Raw genomic sequence first — 12,120 nt, 5'->3', positions numbered from 1 at the left:
TTATAAGTGACATTGTAAATATCAGTGAATGGCACATATGACAGAATTAACTAAAAAGTAACTTTTTTTCACTCCTGTTTGAACTGATGTAATCTCACATGTACAGAGAAGTTTGCCAGCTTTGTTTGTAGAAGCATTAATAACTGAAACATCTCAAGGACCTATTGATGAAATTTAGATGTAAAATATTATGGAGCACAGTATACTGACGATAAAGACTTCCCATTGTACAAATAATAATTTAGATTTTCAAAGATATTGAAAAATGTTAACACATCATTTGATAAGTTTGCATCATTTGTTATCAGTAGTTGCATTCTTTACCATCATGGCTGGTGATGAGAGTCTAGTTAACCTTTGTGGTGGCAGACCTGTAAGCAGCTACATACAGGTAGCCCAAATGCTTCTCTTTTACATTAAGAGTATTAGAAAATTATGATGTCCTAGTCTTGAAAGGTCTCTGACTTGTACTATTACGCTGTTACTACAGTACTACCGTATGTTTGGAGTCTCACATGTTTGGTAAAGACCATTAAACCATAAATGGTACATGGTCTGTATTTCATCAGTTGCTAGGTCCTGTTGTAAAAAAACAATTCTCTGGTAAATCATAAAACTGCATGTGTTCGTCTGAATAAAGAAGAGGATGGAACTAATTATTATTAGAAATTACCTTCATTTTTCATCGTTTGCAGTTGGAAGAGGAAGAGCGTGAGCGAAAGGAAGAGGAAGATTATTTAAAATTAATGGAAGAGCAACGAAAAGCAGAGGAGGAACGACTTAGGAAAGCTATTGAAGAAGCTGACAAAAACAGGGAAGAAGAAGCAAAGAAAAAAGAGGAGGAGGAAAAACAACGAATTGAGGTAAATAAGAGCTATAACTTAGAGAGTATATTACTTATTTTATCAAGGAACTCATGTTTCACTATAATAATCTTTGTTAACCAGAAAGTATATTTTTGGGATTAGTGTCACCACTTTATATTTAAGAGAAGGATAGTTTGCATATTGATGTTATCAAAATGGTCCACTTTGTGATATTCATTTAATTTGCTATTTTTAAGTAGATACAGTATTGCCACATCAGTATAAATTGTATGGTATTGATTCAGGGGAACTTAGAATTTAAAATACCTACTTAAAATATGCAAGTAAATATGTCATTCCTGACAGGAATGTAATATAAAAAAAATATGTTTCTGCTATAAAAAAAAACATCCAATTGTTAGTCCCTGGGCATCAACCAAACTAATGAATCAAATCAAAGCTCTTATGCAAACCCATTCAATATTGTGTAATCTTACACTGTGTGGAATGCATCCAAGCAAAGTAAAATGAGTAAGGAGAGAGAATTCCATTGCATATGCTTGCCCACCTTTCCAATCCCAACAGAAAGCTACCACTTCTCACTCAGTTATGCATCTTCATCTTCTTTGGTTATGTTCTTCTTTTCTCCGGGACTTCCAGCATCTCAGCAATTTTGAGATGTGCTCATCATTTCCTCATATTCATTGCTTTCTTATTTCATTGTCTTATCAGTTGTGTAGTAGTTAATGAGTTGCTTTCATGCCTGCAGCTGACAGCCATCATGGTGTCGGTCTTGTTACTGTGAGTAGATTATCATTGCGTTATCATTTCATTGCCATATCAAGTGGGTAGTACTTTTATCATGAGTTGTTTTCATGCCTGTGACAGCCATCATATTGTCAGTCTTGTTAATATGAGTAGATTACTACCCCTGCTTCCCACCATCGAAGTTACTTCCATATTTGTGAATTAAAACTCTTTATTTTCCATAAGTATTTTTGTAACTTTTCCTTCATTTAACACTTGTTGTTAACATGCTGGTGTTTCATGCTGTTAACCTAACAGCTGTTTGTAAAATGTTCCAATTCCATAATTGATTAAAAGAGGAAGGCAAATACTGCCCATAGCAGCAAAGGTTTTCTCTGTTGCCCCAGTCAAGGCTTTATACCTAAATCTTCACAGAACTAAAGACTCAGAGAAGGTACCTCAAGGTTCATCATGTTTACCATAAGGAACAAGTAGCCAGTAACCAGAAATACAGTTGTATTGCTGGCTCAGAAGAATTTATTAAAGGGCATATGATGATAGGTTCTTATTCATCAGGTCTTCTGTGAGCAGGAAACGTTGTCCTTATTTCTGGAGTGGGTTCTAGGCACTTGGATCTTTCATCCATATGTCATCCATATCTCCACATAACTTCTCCCATTCCCCTATACGACAACCTATACTCTGACTACAAAAGGTTGAGACTCGAAGGTGATTAGCACTGCTGCCATATTTTCTTAAACCCATTCAAACTTTTCAGGAAAAAGGGTGATAATTTGGTAGATTTAGCAGTTTTTTGAGCTGTGCTGCCATCTCCCCGTGTAAAGGTGATTAAGGGAAGTGATCATGGGTCACAGTAATAAGAGGATTGTCTGTCACCTTCCTCCATTCGTTAGTACAAAAGCAAAACATGAAGATCAAAACATTATACTTGGACCTTGCTGTACCTTTTTCAAATTGCCCAATACAAAATTTAATTAAATTTGTGTACAGTATACAGTAAACCCCCGTTTTCGCGTTCTCACGATTCGCGGACTCGCGTATTTCTCTGTGGAACGTATCCACCCATTATTCGTGCAAAATTCGCCCATTCGCGGTATTTTTCACTGAGAAATATTCTGTAATTACTGTATTTTCATATCACTTTCATGACTAAATATACTTTTTGTAATAAAACTACTAAAATACTCAGGTGTAAGCATTTTTAGAGGGTTTTTCTTGTGTTTAAACTATCAAAATAGGCAGTTCTAAGTGTTTTTAGAGAGGTTTTAAGTATTTTCGGATGTTAGCTATTCGTGGGGGGGGGGTGTTATGCATCCCCTTGAATACGGAGGGTTTACTGTATATATATATATATATATATATATATATATATATATATATATATATATATATATATATATATATATATATATATATATATATATATACACACACACACACACACACACACACACACACAGTAAACCCCGTATTCACAGGGATGTGTACCGCACACCCCCGCAAATAGCTAAAATCCGCGAATACGTAAAAACCCTCTCGAAACACTTAGAACTGCGTATTTTAACCCTTAAACGCCGAGCCTCTATTTACAAAAGTGTCTGCCGTATGCCGGTGGCATTCGGGAGTTAGTGCCGAAGCGGTAAAAAGGTTGTTTAAAAAAATCCGGTTTTTAAGATTAAGAGTTCATTTTTGGCTCCTGTTTTTGTCATTGCCTGAAGTTTAGTATGCAACCATCAGAAATGAAAAAAAATATCATTATCATATATAAATATTGAAATTTATGACAGCACAAAAAGAAAAATTTCATATATAATTGTATACAAATCGCTCTGTGAGCATAATGGTTAAAACTAATGAGTTATTTTTTTTCTTTGTATTGTACACTAAATTGCGATGATTTTGGTATATAACAAATTGTAAAACGATCAAAGCAACACAGAGAAAATATTATCACAAAATGATGCATGAATTCATAATGAGCGGATGTAAAAAAGGGATTTTGACAAAAGAAAAATATATTTCTGAGGGAGGCCCCATGTCACCCGGTGAAATTCCATTCTAACTCGAATTTCTAGGTATAAATATTGCTAAATATACCAGAGAAAAAAGCTTTCAGGAATGCTGGAGTTACTACCCCCAGATCGAGCGTCTTCTAATGAAGACGTCGGTATAACCGAGGGTGAGTGAAAGAATCACAACCACAGAGCCACACTCGATAGACATCCCCATGTCAAGATCCCCGGGAAGAGCGAGGGGCCGTACCAGCGCCCACGCTCACCCGCCCGCCACGCGGCGACTCCAGCGCCATCTGAACTCATTCCAGACTAGCACCACCCCCAGGCTTGGCATGAGCAAGTAGGGGGGGCAAACCTGCTTCTGGGAGGGTCACCGGGTGACACGGGGCCTCCCTCAGAAATAGATTTTTCCTTTGTCAAAATCCCTTTTCTGAGTTCAGCCCCATGTCAGCCGGTGAAATAGTGACAGAGAATCATGCCAAGACTGCAAAACTACAGCAGAAAACGAAAGGTGATCAGAACAAAAACACATGCTATGAAAAAATAGATTTAATTACGATATCTCATCAAGGAAAGTTAGATTTAATAACAGATAAGTACGGGTGGAACAACACACACCCAATTGTATAAAGACACCATGAATATGTAAACTTAAGTCTAAGAACATAGTGGAATGATAAAATTACAATGTAATTAGGGGTGGAATAAAAGACCCCCTTAACATAATAGTATAAACATGAAATACAAACTTAAATCTAAGAACAATGAGATATATACAAAATCAGGAATTGAGGTACATGAAACAAAATAAAAACCGCTCCAGTACTTCTACCTTAATCTAAACTCACAGCATATTAAAATCCGACCAACAAGACAGATAATAACCAGGGAATACTAGTATCGATTATGAGGAGCAAGGCAGTGAAGCATGATTGAACCAGAAAGGCAGGTAGAGAAATAAATGAGGCAGGCGGGTGGGGGGGGGAAAGGAAAAGGATAAGGATAATTAAGGTGAGGAGATGACACTCCCCACAGCCACCGCAGAAAGTTTCAGGGCTTCGAGTGATTTTAAATAGTGGTTTAAACGCTAGAGGTGATTTCTATCCCATATACTCGGAAAGTTAAGCAAAATTCATATTATGAAAATAGATAGTAAAGGTAGCCACTGCATGTGAACCTTTGGGACTCAACGAAAGAGTTCCACCCTTTTCCCTGATAAAAAGAGGACCCGACTTATACTGTGGAGTTCTTTGTAGATAAGACTTTAAGGTATATAATGGACATAAGGATTGGTCCTGAGACACCACCTTCTAGGGGGACCACCTGTCCTGAGGGTCTTCATTTTTAGCTAGGAACCTATGATCAGGGGAAAGGAGGACTTCTCCGGATGGGATATTAAGGAAATCAACATGATCATCACCTCTAGCGAGAGCCGATAGCTTTGAAATTCTGGCAACTGAAGCTAAGCTAATCAGAAATACCTACTATAAGGCTGATTTAGCTACATCAATAGTGGCCGGGGCGAGGCATTTTCAAACAATGATCTAAAGAAAGTAACCGTTAGGTTAGTAGCCACAGTTTGAGCTGCAGATGCCTTCAAGAAGGATGTTAGTTCTTTGCTGCTATGCATCATACTTTCTGAGAGTAGAATCTCCCTTATCAGATTCTAGAAACAGAGTGTTGACGGGGTCAATGTTTGCTCCCTTTTTTGCAGCAAACATTATAAGGTCCGTAAAGCCCGGGCATTCTGAATTCTTAAGAAAGTAGACACAGCCTTTGTTTGTACTACTTGGGTCAGACTGGATTTGGGTATCTGATGACACCGCAACTTGAGTTCCTGGAGCAGAGGGAACCAGTTGCTCTTTGGCCAATAAGGGGCTACTAGAGCTAGATGGCCCTTCAATGACCTGAGTTTGTGCAGTACTCTCAACAACATGTTTATTGGGGGAAACAAGTACACCTTCTCCCAACAGTTCCAAACTATGGACATCGCATCTGTGGCAAAGGTCTGGGGGTCCGGGTTGGGAGCCACGTATCAGGGAAGCTTGTAATTGTTCTTTGCAGCGAACAGATCCACCTGGAGCCCTGGAACCAGGCAGCAAATTCAATTGAACGATTCCCCGCCCAGAGACCACTCCGCGTCCAACGAAGTAGTCCTGGACAGGGAGACCGCCACTATGTTCTGCACCCCCGATAGATGGGTGGCTGACAAATGCCAACCGTGCTTGTTCGCCAGGGAGACGGTAGCTACCACCACCTGGTAACGCGACCTGATTTGGAGCTGCCCCTGTTGAAGCAACGAACCACCACTGCGCTGCCCATCACCAGCCTGATGTGAAACTGGCCGGCGGGGCGGAGTTTCTTGAGAATTAGAAACACTGCCACAGCTTCCAAGGTGTTTATATGAAACTGTTGGAACATTGTAGACCATATCCCTTAGACTTTTTGTTGTGGTGAATAACCTCCCCAGCCGCTAAAAGAAGCGTCTGAGTGGATTACCACAGCCGGAAGGGGGAATTGAAGTGGAACAGGCTTCGAGAGACCCTGGATGTGGACCACAGGCGGGGTCTACTCTCCAGGATTTGAGGGGATGAGGGACTCTGTCTCTGAATCTGATGTCTTTAATCTCGCTTTTAAGAGCAGGTCTGTCACTGAAGCAAACTTAAGAGGGCCGAGAAACCTCTCTTAAGTCCTGCGGAAGGTTACTTTCAGAGACTTTCTGGTAGAATTAGATTTCCTTCCGCTTGGCCGGCGGAAGAGATAACCTGTACGAGGTTAGGTCCCACTTGAGACCCAGCCAGTGAAACCGAGACTCCAGAGTCAGGCGGGACTTTTCCTTGTTCAATTTGAAAGCCGAACGACCCCAGGAACTCGGTCATCTAGAATCACTATTTGCTGGCCGGAAACTTTCTTGGGGACAGTGAAAAGCCTGCCTTGAAACTTGAGGTGCCTCACTTCCTTTATAGCTCATTTATTGAGTAGTTCCGTCACCAAGACCTGTAGGGCTTTTGGAGGAAGGATGGTAAAATCTGGTCATGGGAGGGGGACCCCTGATCCAGTTCCAACCCAGACCTTTGGACACGATACTGTGTGTCCAGGGACTGAAGGACCACTGGTCTCTGAACCAGCAAAGGTGTTCACCCACCTAACTGGTCTCAGTGAGAGGAAGCAGATTTGCTACCTCTACCGTGGCCACTTTTCCTCCGGAAGACAGGCTCAGCCCTGCCTGTGAAGGGGGCTCGACCTCTAACCCCCCTTGCGCTCCTATTAAGACCGTGAAAAACCCCACGGCCCTCATAGGTAGGGTTGTATGCCGGCGAGGAGACATACGTAGGTGCAGCAAGGGGTTGGGCTGGTTGAACCAGCACATACTGTTGGGGTTGGGCCTTGGAGGTGGATGGTTGGCTCACCGTTGAGAGTGGGACTGCCTGAACAACCGCCTGATGTTGGGGTCTCCTGCGCTTCCTGTAACGTTTCCCAGGCCTATTCTGGGAACCGCTAAACTCGGAAGTCTTCCTCTTAAGAGCGGAGATACCCCACCGAGAGCACAGACTCTGGTTGGTCCTGGTTGCTTCGCTCAGGACACCGGAGACTTCATCGTCTGGGAAAAGGTTGGTTCCCCAGAAAGAACTCCTCATGAGCCTGTCAGGTTCAAGATGAATAGTGGCATCAGCGAAGATGAACTTACGGCAGTTCATCTTTGCTACCATGAAGTCGAACAGGTCCGACTGAAACCCTGCTAACAGGGATTTAGTCAGAACCTGAAACAATGGTTCCTCTGAAAAGGAGACGGCGGTCGCTTCTGACAGGCACAGCGAGTTCAAAGACCGGCTCAACCGACACCGTGCTTCGAACTCAGCCTTCAGGAGAGCTTCTGTAAGCTTAGGAAGCTGCCCTCTGAACTGGTTTGACGCGCAATCTGCGTCCAATTTACCGACAGTAAATGTGGACAGAGCGTTCCTCCAGAACTCGTCACCCCCGGGGAAGATTAGAGATGTAGGGTCTAATTCCCGGAGCTGAGGCAAGGGTTTGCCTTCCAAGCAAGCCTGAGCGGTTGCAATAGCAACTTTGTTCAGGCAGGGGGTGGGTAGCCTACCAACAAAGAGAAAACATATTGAAGTTGCCCTTGAAGGGGGTCAACTCCGTGTCCTCCGCCTGCCACCCGGTAAAAGTGCGCAGGAGAACAGATTGCGCCTGATCCCTAGGGAAAATCACCGTCTCCATAGGGACCTCAATTGAGCGTACCCAGGCTTCCTCCGTCATCCTAATGAAGCCTGGGTAGGGGGGCAAGAGATCAGCCAGGAAGAACTCCAGTTCTTCCAGACGCCTGGTACCTAGGCCTTCAATGGTCAAGGTGCCTTCATGCTGGACAGCACGAAGAGCAACCCGCCATGGGTTCCTTACGTCAAAAGGAGGGAGGGCAGCGGTGTCGGGGAACTGATAGTGCACCCCGGCACCACCGGAGCGCGACAAATCAGCGATCAGCTTCTCATGATCTTGAAGCTTCTCAGTAAGCTTATCTAGTTTAGTGTCTACCTCTGTGGAGAACCTCTTCAACAACATCCCCAAACGCCCGGGTCAAAGGCAGGCTGGCGAGGAGGGCTGGACTTGGTCGCCCATCTACTCGCTCCTTTGTCCGGGTACTCAGTTTGCTCCCGGAAGGCAAAGGGTCAGCACCCTTTGGCCGACGGGGAAAGGAGAGGCTTTTCGTGAAGACGAGGACTTGTAGCCCTTCGCCTTCAACGACGACTTCAACAGGGACAGTAGACTGAACTCTGTCCTCAAGATAGCAGGGTTGGTGAAGGCCTGAAAGGAAGAGGATGATGGAGGGGGATTAAGGAGGGCGCCCGCCCCCACTGCCTCACTTACCTCAATACCTACCCCCTGGTCCTGCTCGGTGACCATCGGCTCGAGATCCAGGTCGAGCGCAGCGATGACTCTGTAATCCCCCGAGTGTAGGGGGTCCCCTTGCAGGGGCTGGGTCGCGGCCCGGATCTGGTCGATGATAGGTGCGGCCATATCAGATGGTACGGCCGCAGTGATCCGGGCGCTGGGATAAAGCAGGTCCCTCAGCTTTTCATCGAGGATATAGGGTTTCCCCAACGGGACATTCCTCCCGAACCCAGCTACCCAGGCACGGAGAGACCCCAAGGCCTCTTTCTTGAAGGACTCGTCAACCTGAAAGGGGGCAGAGTGTCAAAGAAGGGCTAATACCGTGTTTATATAAGAGCCAAATGTGACCAAATAATAAACTGTGACTAATGTGGTAAAGCGGAAGTAATTAGCTTACCGACTCGTCCTGGAGACATCCATACGATGCGAAGCAAACCTCACAGCCGTCCGGATGCCAGACGATCAAGTCATCAAGCCGGACTGCACAGCCAGCATGAGTCCGACACACCACATGCCCGTAGGGTTGGTGGAGGATGGCGGCACATCCGGGCTCCTCACAACGAACAGTCTGTAAGTGTGAAAAGTACATGAATCTACCACTCTAGGAAACTTAAACTATGTAGGGATAAGCATTTTCATACCATGCTACCGGAGAACTCCGGTGGAATGAAAAACCCCGTCAGAGACGGACCTACTAAGCAAAGAAACTTAAAGTAAACAAATCAACCCGACGGCGGGGTTAAGCCGCCGGGGGGCAGTAACAAACATATGGTAAGCACCGCCTCCCGACTGCCGGAATTTTCCGGCGGAACGAGAGATGAATCAACGGGACTCTCACCACCAGGAACGCCAGTAATAAAAACGGCGGAACCTAAGGGAAGGATCACCGGACTGATATAAAATTAAAGTAAATATCTCAACCCGACGGCGGGGTTAAGCCGCCGGGGAGCAGTAGCAAACACATGGTAAGCAAAAAGTCTCCCGACTGCCGGAATACTCCGGCGGAACGAGAGAGTTGAATCAACGGGACCCTTACCACAAGGAACGCCAGAAATAAAAACGGCGGAACCCAAGGGAAGGATCACCGGACTCTGATATAATATTAAAGAAATCAAATATATATCAACCCGACGGCGGGGTTAAGCCGCCGGGGACCAGCAACACTCATATATCAACCCGACGGCAGGGTTAAGCCGTCGGGGACCAGCAACAAACATATGGTAAACAGACCTCCTGACTGCTGGAATACTCCGGCGGAGCGAGAGAGATGAATCGACAGGACCCTCACCACAAGGACCGCCAGTAATGAAACCGGCGGAACCCAAGGGAAGGATCACCGGACTCTGATATAAGATTAAAGCAAACATATCAACGACGGCGGGGTTAAGCCGCCGGGGACCAGTAACAAGTGTATACACATAGAGGGTGGAAAAGAAACTAGTTAACAACGCCACATATGAGGTAGAGTCCCCCGAAGTCCGGTACCATCACTACCGGAGATCCCAAGCCTCTATCGCTAGAGTACACAAGAAGGAAGAGGCAGAACACAACTGGACCCACATGGGCAGGTGTACGCGCCAATCAATTCCGACTAGAATGACCCAGACGCCAAGGCGAATGCGGGAGGCAAAGGGAGGACCGGGGATGATGGGAGGGGGGAAGGGCAACCCTGAAAATGTTTGAAGACCCACTCGATCCGAGGAGAGCGGGTAAACGAAACATAAAGTCAAGACGGTTGTCACCAGGAACCATCCCTGGGAGGGAGCGAATCCCTCCACCAGGGAGGACCCAAGCACTCGGGGAGAACATCGGGGACCGATGTCACACCAAGTTAGATGACAAGGAATTGACTTAGGGTAGGCTAGGGAAGGGGGAAAAGCTAAGTAAGGAAGGGCTTAGACCAGAGAAGAGGAAAACAGGAGACTAGGGAAGACGTGTACCCATCTCAACTGAAATCCCAAGCCGTACTAGGTAAAGTGATACCCAAGTAGGGAGAGCTCTAGGCCTGCCCTAACAGGAAGGGAAAAGGAAGTAGCCTACGACCCCCACTCTGACACCTTGTAATAGACGCAGTCTATAAAATACAAAGGGGAGAATGAAAGGGAGGGATGTAGAACCAACAGGGAGAGAAATTCCTGTGTCGAAGGCCAGCCAGAACCGTAAGGTAAGGGAATGCTAAAATAGCGTGGAGGAGACACACCCAAGGGAAAAACCTCTACCCCTCCGAAAAGAAGGGGGAGGACAATGGGGTCTCACTCCACCACCCAAACAACGGTCGGTGGACGGAACAACAACAGAAACTCCCTCCATCTGCTGATCCCCTCCTCTCACCTAACCTACCCCAGGGTACAAGGGAGAGAGGGAGGCCAAATAGGCTACCAGGAAAGCCTAACCTTGCACTAGGCAGGGCTAGGACAGGGATGTTAACCAAAAATAATAATAAATAATAAATAAATAACCACCATTACTAAATATATACACTAGACATTGATATCGGCTTGTGCTTGGCACGTAGCCTAACCAACAAAGCGACAGGAAGTAAACAGATAGGACTGTACCTGACGCTCGCGGTAAAAATGATAAGATTTAAATATAATAAAACATGACATCAAGCACAAACATAATAGAAATCTATAATGACCATAATAATAGGGAAAACATCCTGGGGAGATACCTAGGCGGAAAATACTACGGGAACCCTAAATGTAAGAACTCCTATGATAGGAAGTTCTACAAAATTAACTTTAGAGGATATCCCAAAGACCCAACCCAGGCAAGACCACCAGGATGAATCCTATGGGGGGAATGATAAATAATGTAACCGACCAAAAGAAGCCCGAACAGAACAAGCTGAACGAGCGAACCTCGCGGTCGACATGGCTGACAAGGGGCCGCCGCAGCGTCCCAACAAGATTCACGTATAATATCTAAATACGATGTAAAACAGCCAAACTTATCATAAAAACCCCACAAGAATATGGTACTTAACTTGGAAACAGTAAAGGTGCTTGACGACATGGTGAAATAAAGGCAAATCACGCCAAAAAACACAAGCCACAAACAAAACAGAGATCAAAACGAGTGCTAGAAATGGAATGAGTTCAGATGGCGCTGGAGTCGCCGCGTGGCGGACGGGTGAGCGTGGGCGCTGGTACGGCCCCTCGCTCTTCCTGGGGATCTTGACATGGGGATGTCTATCGAGTGTGGCTCTGTGGTTGTGATTCTTTCACTCACCCTCGGTTATACCGACGTCTTCATTAGAAGACGCTCGATCTGGGGGTAGTAACTCCAGCATTCCTGAAAGCTTTTTTCTCTGGTATATTTAGCAATATTTATACCTAGAAATTCGAGTTAGAATGGAATTTCACCGGCTGACACGGGGCTGAAGTCAGAAAAAAAGTTTTTTTTTTTTTTAAATTCACCATAAATCGAAATATTGCGCTAGAGACTTCCCGTTTGTTGCAAAATGAAGGTAATTGATTGAATATTACTAGACTGTAAGTGTTTTAGCTTACAATTGCAGTTTTCGACCATTTCGGTCGAGTTAAATTTGACCAAAGGTTGAATTTTTTCTATCTATTGCGATTTATATGAAAATATTTCAAAACTGATAAAAGCTACAACGATGAGTTATTTTT

The 12,120-nt window shown here is 44.7% G+C and overlaps 1 protein-coding gene across 50 annotated transcripts in view; it reads left to right on the top strand.

The window, feature by feature from the left end:
• Positions 1-12,120, top strand: part of LOC136836475 (ensconsin-like) — a 652,260-nt gene that overhangs the window by 583,635 nt on the left and 56,505 nt on the right. For all 50 annotated transcript variants that reach the window (XM_067100793.1, XM_067100801.1, XM_067100795.1 and 47 more), the window contains one exon: positions 696-863. In XM_067100793.1, the coding sequence (XP_066956894.1) occupies positions 696-863 (168 nt within the window). The remainder of the gene's footprint in view (positions 1-695; positions 864-12,120) is intronic.

This window comes from Macrobrachium rosenbergii, chromosome 56 (assembly GCF_040412425.1).
Source record: "Macrobrachium rosenbergii isolate ZJJX-2024 chromosome 56, ASM4041242v1, whole genome shotgun sequence".
NCBI lineage: Eukaryota > Metazoa > Arthropoda > Malacostraca > Decapoda > Palaemonidae > Macrobrachium > Macrobrachium rosenbergii.
This window is presented reverse-complemented; position numbering and strand designations above follow the sequence as displayed.